Source organism: Lepidochelys kempii, chromosome 7 (genome assembly GCF_965140265.1).
Source record: "Lepidochelys kempii isolate rLepKem1 chromosome 7, rLepKem1.hap2, whole genome shotgun sequence".
In the NCBI taxonomy this organism is placed as follows: Eukaryota; Metazoa; Chordata; order Testudines; family Cheloniidae; genus Lepidochelys; species Lepidochelys kempii.
In genome coordinates, this window is record NC_133262.1 from 92,509,746 (window position 1) to 92,526,904 (window position 17,159).

General features: G+C 40.8%; 1 protein-coding gene across 1 annotated transcript; it reads right to left on the minus strand.

The window, feature by feature from the left end:
- Positions 1-1,803: 1,803 nt before the first annotated feature.
- ANKRD1 (ankyrin repeat domain 1) lies at positions 1,804-10,830 on the minus strand. Its single transcript, XM_073354933.1, has 9 exons — positions 10,749-10,830; positions 8,532-8,711; positions 6,465-6,602; positions 6,248-6,355; positions 5,395-5,493; positions 3,968-4,066; positions 3,704-3,802; positions 3,418-3,516; positions 1,804-2,055 (listed from the first exon to the last, which is right to left on the minus strand). The coding sequence occupies exons 1-9, from the start codon at positions 10,773-10,775 to the stop codon at positions 1,945-1,947; spliced, it is 960 nt and encodes a 319-aa protein (XP_073211034.1). The 5' UTR covers positions 10,776-10,830; the 3' UTR covers positions 1,804-1,944.
- Positions 10,831-17,159: the final 6,329 nt, after the last annotated feature.

The following is a 17,159-nucleotide window of genomic DNA, read 5'->3' on the forward strand; positions in this document are numbered from 1 at the left end:
TGTCCTTTTTCCAGCAAGTTCCATTCTCGGCTCTCATGGACACTGAGCTGGTCTAGTGCACAGAAAAGCAGCATAGCTGCAGTATGTGGGTGGTGGGCAGTGACAGGGATCTACTATGACTCAACAAAGAGGAGCCTATTAGTGAGTCCCAGCATTTACAAAGATTTTTGTAAGTACTTGCATATAGTGGGCTGGATTAATTAGGGGGCACTTTGGAAAACACTTGTCCGAGAAGAGGATGATCTGTTTCATTCATCATCAAGATAGGTGGCTGCTAATAGAATTCTCTAGGTATTGATGCTTTGTGGGTAGATCACAGCTGTGTTCTTTTGTTGTCATATTTGGTTATAATCGCACTCCTATGCAAAGCCACACTTTTGTAATACAGTATTCACACATACTGCCAAAGTCTAAATATAATTAACTGTTTTTAAATGACTGTCCTACCCCATCATTTGCAGCAATGTATCACAAGGACTTGATTCAGTTTCTTTCTAATGTTTGCGGACTCAAGTGTGACTGAACTGGGGGAGGGAGGAATACACAATGGGGCAGTAGTAGTTCTCTCATTTGGGTGGCTGCGGCACTGGTGTGGTTTTAATTAAATGCAGTGTAAAAGTCCACTGTAACATTAAAAGATCTAGAACTCCCACCTGGTGCATCCACAGGGATTAGATTAAGGGAGTGCGGGGGAGAATATAGTTTTGCTTTCTCTACTAAAAGCAAAGAGAGAGCTGCTCTTCCTCTCCCAACATGGGCAAGTACAGCTCCCCCACTTCCTTGGCTGGTGCTGTTCAAGCTTCCCATCCTGTCTGGCTCTGCTTTAGCTACTGCTTAGCTGAGGAGCTGATGCCTATTCAAACTCAAATCAAAACTGAATTTTTAACTTTGGTATTGACCACTATCTGTCTAACCTTAAAAAAAAAAAAAAAAACCACATACAAATGAAGCTAAAAAGGCATTTAATAATGAAAACACAGTACTTCAGAGCTGGTAGCTCCAGGTAGCTGAGTAATTTTTGAAAGAAACTACACCTAATCATTTAGCTAACAAAGGGAAAGCAGTGGACTGTCTGGCAGCATCATGGTGCTCCCTCCACACAATTTCACCTGGCAAAATACACTCGGAAATAAAAAGAGCCACCCAGTTTATTAAATTTTAAATAAAGATAAATACAAAATGTACATAAAAAGCAGTACACATTTACAAATATACATCTGTCTTTCCTTAAATCAGCATTTACCAGCTTGTCAGAGGTGCATGCTCCTTCACGATTGTCCTCTTACCTTCAGAACATTGTTTGACCCAGCAACCGAACAATTACTTAATGTTTGACTTGGCCTTCTTTATTAATGGCTAAACAACACAAGTCCAATTACTGACCTGTTCCTTTAATTCCACTTGGCATCTTAGTAAACCTTCCATTGCTTTCTACTGTCTTCCACATATTGCCACTCATTTTTACCAGCTTACTCTAATACTGAGAGTTAACAGAGACAGGGCAACAATGACATGTTAGCTAATTAGGTCTATAGAAAGGCTTGACAGGAGTACACTTGGACTGCTGACTAAGATAAGGGTGGGAGGGGTGTTAATATTGCCGACTGATTCAGGTTACCACAGTAGTAACTCTAGCTTTCTGTATAAAAACAACGGTAACATGACTTGTTGACAAAGATCAACAATGATAATCATTTGAACTAACAAAATAAAATAAATAGAGCAACTTTTAATCAATGGAATTTTAACACAAATGGTTTTTAAATATTTCTGAATCTTTGTTCTAGAGTATTCCAACAAAGGCAGCTACAAATAATCTGCTAGGCTACACTTTTTTCTTCAGTAAAAATAGCATGTTCAGTGCAATTTTTCTTGAGGTTGGTTGGTGCCTTTAAACTGTTGAAGAGAAGACTACTTTTCTCCAGGCAAGTAATTTTTCTCTCTTCAGAATGTGTTTATATGGGAGTTCTTGTGGGAGTTCTTTTTAAGGCTGTTGAATATCTCTTTGGTGCCATTCTGCCACTGAAGAACAAGATCCATAGGGGTTTTCTTTTCCTATTCAAAAAAGAGTGAGGGGAACCAGGTTTAATTTCAATTGGTAAACTTACGTAAATTAATGTCCCTGTTCTCTTCTAGTTCTGTGTGTCAGACACATATGTCTAATGTATGGTCTTTCTATATTTGATGACACCTAAGTTCTGACAAACTCATCACCATGGTATTCACTGCCCTGCTCTATAGAAGTATTCCTGCTCCTTTCAAAGTTAGCGGCTAACAAATATCCACTAATTTCAGTGGTTGCAGGAGCAGACGCTGTTAGTAAACGTCCTGATCAATAATAAAGCACACTTTAAATTTAATCTGTTAAAATATCTAACTTTTCAGTTACACAAAGTTTATTTTGTTTTAGCTTAAATTAATCAGGAATTTGGTTAGCTAAACCATAAATCACTCAAACTGAAATAAGTGGGGGTTGCAACAGTTTAACTAAACAGCTTTTAAAAAAAAAAATCACACTTTAAGCTAAACAGGTACAACTTGTTGTAGACAAGGCCTAAGCGAGCAGATTTTTGGCTTTCAGCACTTATTGTCCATTCATCATTCTTCATACATATGCTGATGAATATGGTCATTAGTGACTGTGTTACAGAGGGACTAAATAGAGTGGACTGAGGAAGTTGCCTGGCAGTCTTAGCAAAGTGCAGTCCCTGGGCAGCAAGGCAGATAACAATTTGGGAAAAATCCAAGTGCAAAAATTGGTGATTGATGGCAATAGAGGTCACTTTCCAGCCTGCCATGGCTTTGGGAAAAACATTTCCTGATTTTGTGAGCAGGGATGAGTATTTTAACAACTGGTTACAGACATTTTCCTGTTACTCCATAGCTGCTACTGTCAGAATTACCAAATGCAAAAGGTCAGTTTTTGGGCTTCCGAAATTAATCTTTAAAAGTTCTGCTTAGCCAGAGTTCTCCCTGATTGATTTATAGGTCCAGCTGGTCAGGTTACTAATGAACTATTCATCCAGACACAGCCAAGACCAGCCATCAGCTGACTTTCTTTTTAAGGGGTTAAGAGTTAACTTCAGTTTGTGATGTTTAAAATATTACGAACATACAGTGAAAGTGCAACAGGTTGTAAGAAAGAATCGCTACAAAATAATAATAATTCTGCATTTTTTTTTAAGATAGGTCACTTGGGTAGATTTAAGGTGGGGTACAATTTTAAATCAGAGTTGGATAAAAAAATTGATTTTTTAAAAAAATGTACTGAAAATTTTTCATAAAACAGACCATTTTTCAATACGTTCTACTTTAATCTTAAATAAGAGGTCAGACTAGATCATCCTAATGGTTCTTTCTAGCCTGCAGATCTATTAAACTATTCTGATGGGAAGATTCTGTACTAATCTTACTTACACAGTTCCTTATATGTAGATTTGCTCCATACGTAATCAGGAGTCTAATCATTTTATAACGATTCAGCCTCACTGCATCATGAAGTGGTGTATCTCCTTCCTAAAACAAACAAAACAAGATTGATTGCTGGCTTAGATTCTGCTGTGCTCACCCATCTTTCAAGACTGAACAAAGGACACAGTCATTTTACAATCAGGTGGAATTATAAAGGCATATTGTCAGCTCAGTGCTAGATTGTAATTGAGAGTTAGCCTCTATGTTAAGTAAATTTATATATTTTACTTACTCTGTCTTTGGCATTGAGCTCTGCTTCACAGGCAATGAGGTGCTCAGCACATTCATACTGACCCGTCCTCACAGCTACGTGCAAAGGTGTACTGAGCAACTAGTCAACGGGAGGGAGAAAACAATCAGAGGGAGCAGGAAAATCATCAACAAAAAATAATCAAATCTGATTTAGAGCCAGTACATGATGAACAGCTGCCAAAATAATGAACTGAGGATCGATCCATTTTTCACATCCAGCTTAAAAAGCCATATAAGAACATACCTTGTCTCTGGCGTTTCTGTTTATTCCTTTGTTGAGCAGGAATTTCAGAACTTCCAGGCTTCCCCCACGACATGCCCAGTGAAGAGCAGTAGATTCAAGCTACAACCATAAAATAATTGAACCAAAACCCAACAAATTAAACAATTGTGATAAAACCAATATTTATTCATTTAAAAATTTTTAATTCAGTCTGACCTAAATCAAATTACTGCAAGTCAGCGACCACTGAGCTGTAGCTATTAGCAGCTTTTTCTTATTTGGCCCGACTGTCTCTAGCCCTGCTGATTTGTCATCCTTCACAATCATTGCATGTTGTACTTAAAGGCAGTAGGATCTGGCAACACTGCAATAGTAGAGGGTGTCTGGGCCCGGCTATGGGTTACCTGATGATTATAACATGCCTTAAATTAAACCTGTACTAAGTGCAGATTTATTTTTCTACACAGTAATTTAAAACAAGAGGTCCAAAATTTTCAAACCTGGCTGCCTATATGGAGGCCCTCCCTAATTTTGAATGATCTGCCCTTTCAAAAGTGTCCAGCACCCACAAATCTCAGTGAACTCAACGGGAGCAGTGAGTGATCAGCACTTTTAAAAATCAGGCTACTTATATTTGGGTGCCTGCTATGGGTTTAGAAACCTAACTCTGGGCAGCCAAGTCTGGTGTTCAGTTTTTGATGTCTAGCATTTTTTTTTTTTTTACTCTGTTTTGTTGCCTTTTGGACTCCAAAACATAAGAAAAACAAAGCTCAGTGTAAAGAACCATTATCTTTTCCAAGCTCTTCTGCAGATGGGGAGGGGTCCCTCTCACCATCTACTCCCCAGGTTTCCTCCTGCCTCTTGGGAATCCTTCTTGTTCCTTCATCCCTTCTACAACTCCCACCTCCAGTCACTGGAAGGTTAAGTGAGGCTTCTCTGTTCCCTGCAAATAGTCGGGAGGGGAGAAGCAGCAGCAAATGCTGTTGCTACTCAACCTCACTTAGGGACAGCATTCCAGAAGAGCAGTGTCCTCTCTTCTGCTCCGGGCTAAAATCCCAGCCCAGGCATTGGGGTTGTATTGCAGTGCACCTGCGATCAGTTGATGAGGCTGTTTCATCTCTACCACTTTGTAGAGGTGACAGGCCTTGAGTAGTGTCCTGATCCCAGGTTTGCTACTCTTTTGGGCTTTTGTCAGGCTCTGTTGTGAATAAGCAACAGAAGATATGCTGGGCAGTCTGTTTCTCATCCTCACATCTTTCAGCAGCCGATTTGGGGAGGGTGCAGGAGGAGGGGCAGACACCCTTCCCTTATATTTCCTTCTCAATAGTCCTGTTTTTGGGGTACACTCTGAAAAGCTGCTCTAATTGCTTTGTGACGGACCCTGTAATTCTGACGTCTCTTGTATGGGTCAGTGGGTTTTGCAAAGAAACTTAAACAGATGTATATACCATGTCTTGGAACTCAAGTTGGGCTCCAGCTTCCACTAACTTTTCCACCACTGTCAGATGTCCTTCTGAGCATGCCCTGTGCAATGCAGTGCGTTGGTACTGTCAATTAAAACAGGGATAAGTCAAATACTGTACATGGCACAGGGATTTGTGAAATCCTTTTCCTTCTCGTACCCTGGGATGATAGCAAACACACATTTTATGCTGATTCATTTCTGAGTGCGTATGCTTTTGAGACCTTAAATCTACTAAATTTTAATAGCAACCTCCTAGATGACAGCTGCCTACCCAGCACATTTTAGAGGGCATGAGTAATGTCTGCAATGTGGCATTCAAATTAAAAACCTTCTGAACCTCTTGAATTCCCACATCCATATCATACTATGTTACAAATGCACTTTAAAGCAGGGTATAGTGTAAGGAATCAGACAGTTCCTTCCTAGCTTGGAATGTGTTAGAGTCAGATATCCAAACAAAGCTGTGCTTTTTAAGAATGAAAGAATCCTGTTTTGGTAACTGTGCAGAAAGCCTTCTGTATTATAGCTCATTGTCGTGGAATCCTGCAGCATTGAAAGGCCTTTTGCCAAAGGAAATCAGGGTTTCCTGATTGCCAGCACGTTTCCAATAAATATACAGACTTTCCTAGGTAAAATACACTTGTTCGTTCCCAGGGGTGCCTTTAAAGCAAGAAAACGTAGTAAGTTGTAGTTTCCTGTAGTTAACTCTCTTTCCTTTATGCTGCAAAAGGATAAGAGAAGCTACAAAATGTAACGGAAATTGGAATTTTGCCTAACTACACCCCGTGATCTCTTTTGCTGCTATCTTTCTGAAGTAATAAGAATAAAAGTTGTACCTTATCACAAGCATCTGGATCCCCTTTGTCTGACAGGTATCTTTCAATTACTGGCAATTTATTCTCCAGTGCAGCTTTTAAAAATGTAGGTACGTCCACTGGTTCTGACTGATGGAGACAAATTTACAGAATATAAGCGTGTGTTACAGCTGTACACTGCTCCAGAAATTCCATAAGTCTTTCATAAAAGAATGCACTTTCTAACAATGGAACTTACAGTAACTTCTGGTTCAGGTTCCTTTAAAACAGGCACCTTCAATTTTGTGCATTTTTTCCTTTTCTTCAGCTGAATAATTTTTTCAAGATCTTGCAAGTTTTCAAGTTTTGGTCTCTCCTCTAGCTTTTTCTTCTTGAGCTGAATGAAACAAGCAAATGATAAGACTGAGTCCAGAGGGAATGCAAAACTCCTTTCCTTTCAGCACGGCAATGCAGTTTACACTGTCAATCAAATAAATTCAAATGGAAATAAGATGCCGCTGTTTAACTACATGGGATAATTAACCACTGGAATAGTAACTAAAGGATGTGGTTAATACCCCATCACTTGTAGCCTTTAAGTTAATTTGAATCTCTTTCTAAAAGTTATGCCCTTTCAATAGAGCCCTACGCAAATACAAAATTTCTATCCACATCCAATCCAGGAGTACAGTCCTCAAATATAAAGTGGATACCCTCTGATTTGCAGGGCTCTAGATATATAATTTGGATCCATATCCATCCACGATTTGCGGATATACACAGATTTGCAGGGCTCTACCTTTCAACCACAACTTGTGGTAGATGCAGTAATCACTGGGTGACATACTACAGCTTGTGAAATATAAGTCAGACAGATGATCATAATGGTCCCTTCTGACCGTAAATGTATGAAACCTGTGAATTGTGATGATTGTACTGATACTATGGATAGCAAAAGGAAAATACACCTTTAAATAAATGCAGGGTTCATACTGACCTGTAGTTTCATTCAGTATTGTTACACCGCAGTAATCTACTAAAAAGCTCACTGCTGTCCTCAAAAAGAGGCACCAGTAAATGCTTAAGGCCTAATTCAGATCTGGTGTAAAAAGGTGCAGCAGAAGTCACTATAGTTATACCTGCTTACAAGTATGAAATTGGCCCCTACTGACTAAAAAACTAACTGATAAAGAGCCAGATTCTACCATTCTTACCCATATTGTGTAGTCCTCTGGACTTCAGTAGGATTACTCAACAGGGCTGCAAGCTAGCAGGTGAGCCAGCCCTCTGATCATTTAGGCATCAGCCAGCTGCCTTAAGAAGTCTGATTGGGGAGGTATAAGCTAATTATCTGATCAGGTTGGAGGCTGGATAATCCAATTATATCCCTCTGTTGATAGAGTAAGGTTGCAGGAAGGTAGTACAGGGGCTACAGAAGGAGTAAGCAGGACTATCTGAATGTAGTGCTCTCAAGAAAGGGTGATCTCTATACTTCCCAGGCCCTGCAGGAAAGGGTAAAGGAGGGATGCACTGTATGTAATTTTGTTGTATGGGAATGTAAATCAATCATGCGAAGTTGCTACTTGGTGGAGAGTCTGAGCGGTTTCTGGGGCATCTGAGGGTGGGACCAGAGCATGCCCTGTTACAGTGCAACGTGAGGAGAGTAAAGGGGCTAGAATCTGGCCCTAAATAACTAAAAATGTAAAATGACTTGGTGCACAGACACTTCATGTCTATTTTAAGGGGAATTTTAATCAAGTAGCTTCACCTTCTCCTGTTTTGGATGTGCTCTGCAATGAGGGCCTCATCCAAAGCCACTGGCTTTCTGGCTAGTAAGCACATCGCAGGGTGTCCTGGAAAGGAAGGCCCTTAGTAACAGGAGATTAAAGTACAGAACTTTGCTATTAACACTTGGCAAGGGAATGGTATAAGTGAGCCAGTTTGGGGAATAAGGGCTGTCTAGCTGATGGTGACAATGGTTATGTTTATGAATGGGAGAGCTTTTCCCATATATGCTACTCCTTAACATACTCTACAGCTGGCAGCAGGTACCTTCTGGACAGAAAAGATTCCTAGTTCTTCAGTTAGAAATTACAAATGAAGAGAGCTTTAGAAACAGCTTGACAGCATTACTGGCCTGATGCAAAGTCCACTGAAGACCATGGGATCCTTTCCTTTCTCACTGGGAAGTGAGCTGCAAAGGTTTTTACTTCTTATGCTCATCATAAAATTATTTTAGTTAGAACAAAATCATGTGGCATTTTAGGGCTACACCAGTACAGCAGCCACATGATGATAAAAATGAACACAAAATCAAAGCGCTTACCTCTGCCTGTTGCTTTTTCTCCTTTTCATAGGTCAGGTTTCCTCGGGTCAGGGAGTGCTTAGGGAGTGTTTTAAGGTCCTCTTGTTTCTCTAATCTTACAGCAGTTTCGTACTCTCCATTTTTGAAGTCCTCTGGGAGGAAATCTACAGTCTCTTTACTGTCACTCTTCTTCCCTGTCACCTGTAAAAGGGAACACAATGTTTTGTGATTGCAGCACCATGTCTTAAGCACCCACCTACTGGGAACACTTAGTAGCTAGGAGCCAATTGCAGTGGTTAAAAAAAACCTATGTGTAAGTGTTCTATCTGTCCCTAGACTGTGTGTGTGTGACAGTCGGAACCCAGTGCTTACTCACACTCTGCAACAGGATTGGCTTTATGACAATGGTTGCTGCAATTTCATTAATGGCTTGATCCAACATCTATAGAAGTCAATGAAGAAACTCCCATTGATGTCAGTGGATGTTGGATCAGGCCCTGTAGCAGTTAGCATGGATTATGAAGTTCTGAATCCCCTTTCTGACTGGCTGGGCCTTGGTTGCTGCTCTGAGAACAGTAGTACTACTGCAGCAAGTGTCCGACGACAAAGCCAACATCTCTTTCTGTTTTCCCATTAATTTCTATCCTGTGTAACGTTCATCAGAGTCATAGAAGCTCAAGGTGGAAAGACACATTAAAGCAACCTGATCAACTTCCTATCAATGCAAAATCATTCCTTATTACTTATAAGCACAGTCTGCATGCTGCAGACATAGCTGAAGATATGCTAGTGTCCAGGAGCTTGCCATCTAATTCAGACACATACAATAGAGTTAAAACAGGTGTGATACATAGGCTAAGAGCCTGCTCCTCACCCAGTGAAGTTAATGGTAAAGTTCCCATTGACTTCAATGTTGCTGGATAATGGTAGCTTTAGGTAGTCTATACACACCAGGTGTTGTTGCTATGTCACAATACAAATGAGAACAGTCCTTGAAATTGTTTCCTATGATTGATAAAGTACTTTCAAAGTGTGTATGTTAACCTTTCTGTTTGGGATTTATTTTGCTAAAAGCATATGATCTGGAATGGTTTTGCAATCAAAAACTGTCACACAATTTGGTTTGTTGGAGAATTTAGCAGTGCAGAAATTGGAGGGACTTTGCCAAAGAATTTAACTCCAGTATTTACTAACTATGCTGTACAGCAATTCTATGTTAAAGTATTCTTCTGGGAGGAAAAGGAGTTTCCTAACAACATTCCAGTGTTCCTCTACATTTGTCCTGTTTGCTCAGTTTATTGGTCAAATCAAGTTTATGTTAGGCTGAACACTACAAATTATCTTTCAAAAAACTCCTTAAACCATGAAAAACAGTTTATAGGAATTTTTGTTAGTGATTCTCAATATTACATTAAAAGTACAAAGGAAACAGTCTTGCTTATATAATCTACACCAGTGACTCTCAACCTTTCCAGACTACTGTACCCCATTCGTGAGTCTGATTTGTCTTGCATGCAAGTTACACCTCACTTAAAAACTACTTGCTTACAAAATCAGACATAAAAATATAAGTGTCACAGCACACTTACTGAAAAATTGCTTATTTTCTCATTTTTACCAAATAATTATCAAATAAATCAATTGGAATATAAATATTGTCCTTACACTTCAGTGTATAGTATATTGAGTACTATAAACAGGTCATTGTCTGTATGAAATTTTAGTTTGTACTGATTTCGCTAGTGCTTTTTATGTAGCTTGTTGTAAAACTAGGCAAATATCTAGATGAGTTGATGTACCCCTGGAAGACCTCAGCCTACCCCAAGCGGTACATGTACCCCTGGTTGAGAACTAATTAACATCTAGACCTTTTTCTCCTTTTACTGAGTGCACCTTTTAAATGTTTGTGATTTGCATACAAATGCAGCAACTAAGCTTAAAAACAAAGTAAAAAGTATACAACAAATGCCAGGCTACACCATTTCTTCTGGTGAGTCATCTTCCAATACAAAACCCAGTCAACTACTTTGTTACATTACATGGTGAACTCAACACTCAAGGAATAATTAAAACAAGCTCCTCCAAGCATAATGTGATATAATAGGTATAATTATGTACCAGAATATCACAGTGATAGTTGTCCTTTAAGTACCTGTAATAATAAAGACTCCCACTGATTAGTTACAAGAAAAATCCTGAAATAACAATAATTGTGAATGAAAAGTAGCTTATACCTACCAGCTCCTCTACTTTCAGCATCATCATGTTTGCCAATGGTTGTAGGTTGTATTCCTTTATGATTGAAATCCGCTAGTGCTCAGGTCAGCTCTGCTGAGACTCACCACGATAGCTTAGCTTATATATCTTTGGGAGAACTTAGACTGAGTGAGATAATCTTCCAACCTGGGAATCTAAGTACATGCCTAATGCTGCCAGCTCAGAGGTAGGTACAGTCTCATTCCACATGTGTTAACTAGCCAGACCTAGTGTCGGGGTCAGGATAGGGTGGGGGTGTTCTGTGGCAGAGGGTTAGGCTTACAGTCTAACCACACTGAATATGTGACTCATTATGCAACATGAGCTCATCATTCCATTGGCAATGACTAAATAGCTCAGCAATGCTAATCATTCTGTCTATCCAGTGCCCACTAGGACAGCTGTCTGTTGATATTGCTTTTTTCCCCCACCCCCCTGACTTTCAGACCACTAGGAGATACCGGAAAGGGTAAGTGACCCATGTGCAGCACTTGTAATAATATTTTTCTGATAAGTGGACTGACAGCCCCTTAGGTTTTTGGGAAGCCATTCTTTTCATTGTGGTCTATTCCTGGACCGTAAACAATTTTAGAGGAAAAGATTTTTCTTAACATGAGGCCACCCTTCTATATATGTTGGAAGGAATTCTCTGAAGGGATTACTAAGACGGAAAGATGTCTCTGGTGCTAAAAAGACCTATGACATGTTAAGTTATAGTCAGTGTAAGACATCAAAAACAGCCAGCTTTGCATTTTCCCTGGAAGCTGTCACCGATTATAAAGAGAATAATAACTTACAACCTGTTACTCTACAAAAAAGTAAAATAATTGCTGCTTTCTCAAGCAATATTCTCCTTTAGAATCTCAGGGAATATGGGTGCAAAAATGATCCACTTAGCAAGTGGACTTGGCTGATGCATATTAAATGGGGAGCAAGTTATGGGCAGAAGCAACTTTTCAGATTATTACAAAAAAGTGGACAAGCTCCTCGGCTGTTGAAAGCCAGCATAGATGCACTGACTACAGTGGGGCTATACTAATTAACATCAGCAGAGGATTTGACCCTGCATCTTTAGGAAAGGAAGATCTGTTAACCTTCAACTTTCAAATGCAAGGAGAAACCTGGTTTGGCACTTTCAGAAGCCTAGGTCCTCAGTCCAGCAAAGCCTGTGCTTAACTTTAAGCATGTAAGTCACAAGTTGGACTACTCAGGTGCTTAAAGTTGAGCATGGGCTTAAGTGCTTTGCTGGATCAGGGCCTGAGTGGCTAGGCGGTTGAGTAAAATTGCATTCATAATACTGACCTTTCAAGGTCCCTGTCCTCCCCATATCTATCCATCAGTAACTTTGAGTTACATTTTTAAACATGTCTACTAGCCCCCATCATACCTGCCCTCCCTTTCCCTGAAATGAATCTGGACATCAGGTGGTTCCTTTACTACTCAAACAATGTGAGACATGGGAAGGTGAGCCCCAGAACTAAAATAGTGTTTGACTTGCTAGAGAGCCTTTCTGCATCTCCCTTCCCAAACACTAATACCTCCTAGTACATCACTCCAAAATAGTTGTGTTCTATATTGCATTTTAACCAGAAAATACTTTTGTGTTGCTGCTGTACATTATCTAGAACAGCAACTAACTCTGGCTTGGCTTTGCCTTGTTTGTAAAGGGGCCATAACAGGGGCTCTCCAACTGTTTCATAGGTCTGGACTACACTTTAAAATTTAGATTGACATAGCTACATCACTCAGGGATACGAAAAACGAAACCTAAGCACTATAGCAGTGGTCGGCAACCTTTGAGAAGTGGCGTGCCCAAGTCCTCATTAATTTAAGGTTTCCCATGCCAGTAATAAATTTTACATTTACAGGGGCCCCACAATGGAACCCCAGACTGGCAGCGGGCTAAGTGGGGCCGGCGGCCAGGACCTGGGCTTGCAGGGGGCCTGGCGGTTGGAACCCCAGACCAGCAGCGAGGTGAGCGGGGCCGGCGGCTCGTATCCCAGGCTGGCAGCAGGCTGAGCAGGGCTGATGGCTGGGACCCCGGCTGGCAAGGGGCCGGAGGCCAGAACCCCAGACCGGCAGCGGGCTGGGCTGGGTGGGTGGACAGAACCCCGGGCTGGCAGACAGAACCCCAGACCGGCGGCGGGCTGAGTGTGCAGAGCCCCCTGGCTGCCCCTATGCATAGGAGCTGAATGGGGGATATGCCAGTGCTTCTGGGAGCCGCACGGAACCATGGCACACACGGAGAGGGGCAAGCCCCCGGCTGGAGCACTGGAGCAGTCTCCCTGGTGAGAGCTCAAGGGCCAAATTAAAATGTCTGAAGGGTGGATGTGGTCCCTGGGCCGTAGTTTGCCCATCCCTGGTCTAGATAATACTTAGTCCAGCCTTGAGTGCAGAGGACTGGACTAGATGACCTCTGGAGGTCCCTTCCAGTCCTATGAGTCTATGATTCTAATGTTGAAGGTGCTCCGATAGTAGTAAAGGGTGACATGTAGAAATTTAGGTTGACTGAGAGTAAAATCTTAATTGAATTAAAAGAGTAAGGCTAGATCCTTACCTGATGTAAATTAGTGTAGGGCTGTTGATTTCAACAGCCCTACACTAATTTACACCAGCTGAGAATCTAGCCCAAATTCTCAGCACAATCACCTGATAGTGGAAGAAGAGGGAGTAGCATAACTACCCATTAGCTTGTTCTCTGCTGCTAGAATAGTAACTGAGTACTAACCTTTCAACAACTGTATTTGTCATATCTCTGTTAAGGTAATAATAGCAGATAGTCAGTCAGTGGTAGACATGTGTCATGGAATTCTAAAGTATACATGGCAACCTGCTAAAGGTTAAGGGCAAAGCAAAGGTCTGCAAAATGTAAGATTGTGATTAAAAAGGGTAAAGGGTAATAAGCTGTACATGATATAGAAGTGTCTGTATTACATACCTAAGTCCCTACTACCACTCAAGAAGTTGGTTGCCTATTGTAAAGGATTTATTTGGTGGGGGAGGTTGTTTTTGTTCAAAAGGACTAAACAGACTGTATGGAAAACTTTTGCATAGAATGTAGAAGGTATTTCCACATCCTATGAAGTTTACCATCATGTTTTTGATGCTGTCATCTCTCCACTTAACTATCTTACATTCTAAATACCTTTGCTCTGCCCTTGACTTCTAAGAGGTTGCCATGTGCACTTCAGAATGCCATTGTGCATGGCTGTCACTGTCAATCTGCTACTACTAAATAAGTATAGGTATGAAAAATCAGTTACTGAAAACTGATTACTTACTTAACAGGGCACTAATCCAGCATAAGTGAACAAATCATGATTTAATGTTCCTAATTGCGTGCATGATTACATACACACATACAACTAGGAACAGTAAACCATAAGTGGTTCATTCATGCTGGATTAGTGACCTATCAAGTAGATAGGTTTGTTTATTTCTTTGTGTGTGTGAATGTGTAATACATATACACATGAAAAAAATAAACCTTAACTACAATATATTATGCTTAACTTGCTTTTGGGACTTCTTTTTCTCATCAACTACTTCTTTCCCCAAAAAGGAGAGGAATCAATTATTTCTTTGGCATTTCATGCCCATGAAGGAGACATGCTGCTATGTAGTTTCCCCTTGGTATGTGTATGTATCCCCATTAATATCCATGGGATTGCATATATTTGTGTACGTACATTAGTGTACATATGAACAACCCCTTACAGTGTAGATCTGGTTTTATTTTACTGAACACATTCACAAATCAGTGTGCTCATTCTTTACTTAGGAACTTTTCAGTTTTGCATATCAATGGAGCCTTCAGAATGGGGGGAGACATGTTTCTCTGGATTGTCCATTAATAATGGCAGGAGGACACATGCTGTGAATATATGCTAGCAGAATTCTTAGCCAACACCCTAAGACATGTTCTATATATTTTCTTAATAGCTGTTAAAACACATTTAGTGCTGCATGTATATAGTTGTGTAAAAGACTGCTATTGGGAATCGTATTTACACTCGTATTTACACTAAGAGTAAAAGCTTGTGCCATTCAAAATTACGAATGGACAGATATTTTAAACTAAAAAATTTACAAATAGCAAATTATTAAACTAATGATGAAGACGTCTGTAAATCCCATTTGTTGTGACCAATTGTTATAAAAGAGATGCTGATGTCTCATAGTCTGACAGGTGTTTGCTCTGAAGAACACCATCCTTTGTTGTCAGAACCTAAAATAGAAATGAGTCAGTGGTTGCATCACTTACTATGGGATTTTAAAGAGTGCTCTCTAGGGACTGGAAGGTTGGCTTGGGAGTGGCTTTTTTTTAATCATGATGGTAAAAATATTGTGTATTATGTCTGAAACTCAGGATTTAAATTCATTTCAGCTCTTGAGTTTTCTTATGTACCATTCTTGCAACACAATGAAACTGGCTAATTCACATGGAGCAATCAAAGTTACCAAACTGATATAGTGAAGCAAACAGCAAAAGTTATGTTGTCCGTGGAGAGTAGGAAGAAATTTTTGCCTACTGTTACACTTGTCAATCCTTAGCACAAGCCAACAATACTGTTTTCCTGTACTCTTGCTGTATGGTCTGCAGAGCACCTCTTCAGCTGAACTTTCTCATTAGCTGCCCTAAATGTGTAATGGAGCTATACCAATTTCCAGCAGCTGAGGTTCTGGCATCTGACATCTGCAGACCTATAATCAATATTTCTACCTCAGTTAGATTCATATAACTGTTATACAGCCTATACGTCAGGAAACTAAGGTAAGGGGGATTAGAGGGATATTGTGTTTGGAAAGAGCAATGAATTTAACTCTTAGCAAAACATCAGAGTGTACCAGCCTCTCTCTTAGTGAAACCAGGAATATTATATTTCTTTTATATTCTTAGATACACAAGTTGTTAGGGGTTGGTTTTTTTTAGACACAAATATCTAAACTCTTGTTTCTTTTAATTTATTGATGTCAACATTTAAATGCACAAATCTACTTCCTAGTAAACTTTCTGAATAGCTATTTTTTTTCTCTGAGATGAGATTTCATTGGCAGTGAGATGGTATTGGGTTTTCATCCAAGCTATTTTTAAAAGGTATCTCTTGTGATTGTCATAGCAACACTGGGGGGAGGGGAATAGCAAAGGAAGCCTTGATGTAACTTTGGAATTACCTCACATCCAATTATGTATGACATCCACTTTGGATAGGAGAAATATTTCTGTGACTACAAACACAGAGAAAAATAACTATCTTTTTATTCAACTTGTTAGAGGCAGAGAAGATATTTTAAAAATGCAATTTTAGTTTAATTTTAGAAAAGTTTCTAAAAGAGCCTTCATTTTTTGTTTGCAATTTCATAATGGAGGCAAAACTGGTGCTGGATTAACCTCAGGGGTGAAAGTAAGTCTAGGGACTTACCGGGTACGGGGCTGGGCTGGGGCTGGCTCAGGCGGAAGGGGCGGGGCTGGGGGAGGTCAGAGCCAGCACCGGCCCACCCTGTACCGGCAAGTGCCTCCTTCCCGGTCCCCGGGGTAACAGCGGCAGCCGGGGGCTCTGGCAATGGTTTAAAAGGCCCTGGGAGGTAGTGGCGGCCAGAGCCCTGGGCCCTTTAAATCATCCACAGAGCCCTGCCGCCGCCGCTTCCCCAGGGCTCTGGCTGCAGGGCTCCGGGGACGGGGCTCCGGCCGCCACTTCCGCCCCGGGCCCTTTAAATCATCCCCGGAGCCTGCTGGAGCCCTGGGGAAGTGGCTTCATTCTTTTGTAATGCATTAAAGCTTGAAAAGGATTGTCTTTTGGTATGTTGGCGTGTGCATTCTGTATTTAATTTTATTTCGGCAATGGTGTGGGGAATGTCTAAGCGATGGGTGGAGGGAGATGAATGGCAAGTGACCTGATTTCTCCAGGCCTGCAAGCTGCCTGACTTGATCTGGGAGCAACTCTGAGCTGCTACTTCAGGGGTAGCAAAGACACAAGATAGGTTCAGACACAATTATTTTGTCTCTGCAGACATACCTTCAGGCCAGAGGAAGCTGGATTGGGGAAGAGCAGTTCAGGCCCCTACTGAAGGCACCTGGTACACTACAAGAAGCTGGAAAAGTCACAAGGAGGTTCTATGCTGCCTCTCTTAGATTAGATCCTGCTACAGCACTGCCCATATCTAGCAAAGGTACATCTGGGCCCTGAATGGCTTCTTCTATAGCCTTCCACATCTTTTCAATCAAACCGGCTTGCTCCTGCCACCACGGCACAAAGCCACAGAAGAAGTATGTTCTCTCCATTCTATATGAGAGAAATCACATGGGAGGCCTCCCTGCAATATGACAATGTAGGGGAGACTACAGGACAGCACTGGCCCCACCCCATACCACTCCCTTCCTTAACTAGAAGG

Coding starts and splice junctions, on each gene's coding strand:
- ANKRD1 (XM_073354933.1), bottom strand. CDS start 10,775: ATGATGATGCTGAAAGTAGAGGAGCTG. Junction 6,603..8,531: donor AGAAAAAGCAACAGGCAGAG/GTAAGCGCTTTG, acceptor TGTTTCATTCAG/CTCAAGAAGAAAAAGCTAGA. Junction 3,803..3,967: donor ACAGAAACGCCAGAGACAAG/GTATGTTCTTAT, acceptor CCCGTTGACTAG/TTGCTCAGTACACCTTTGCA.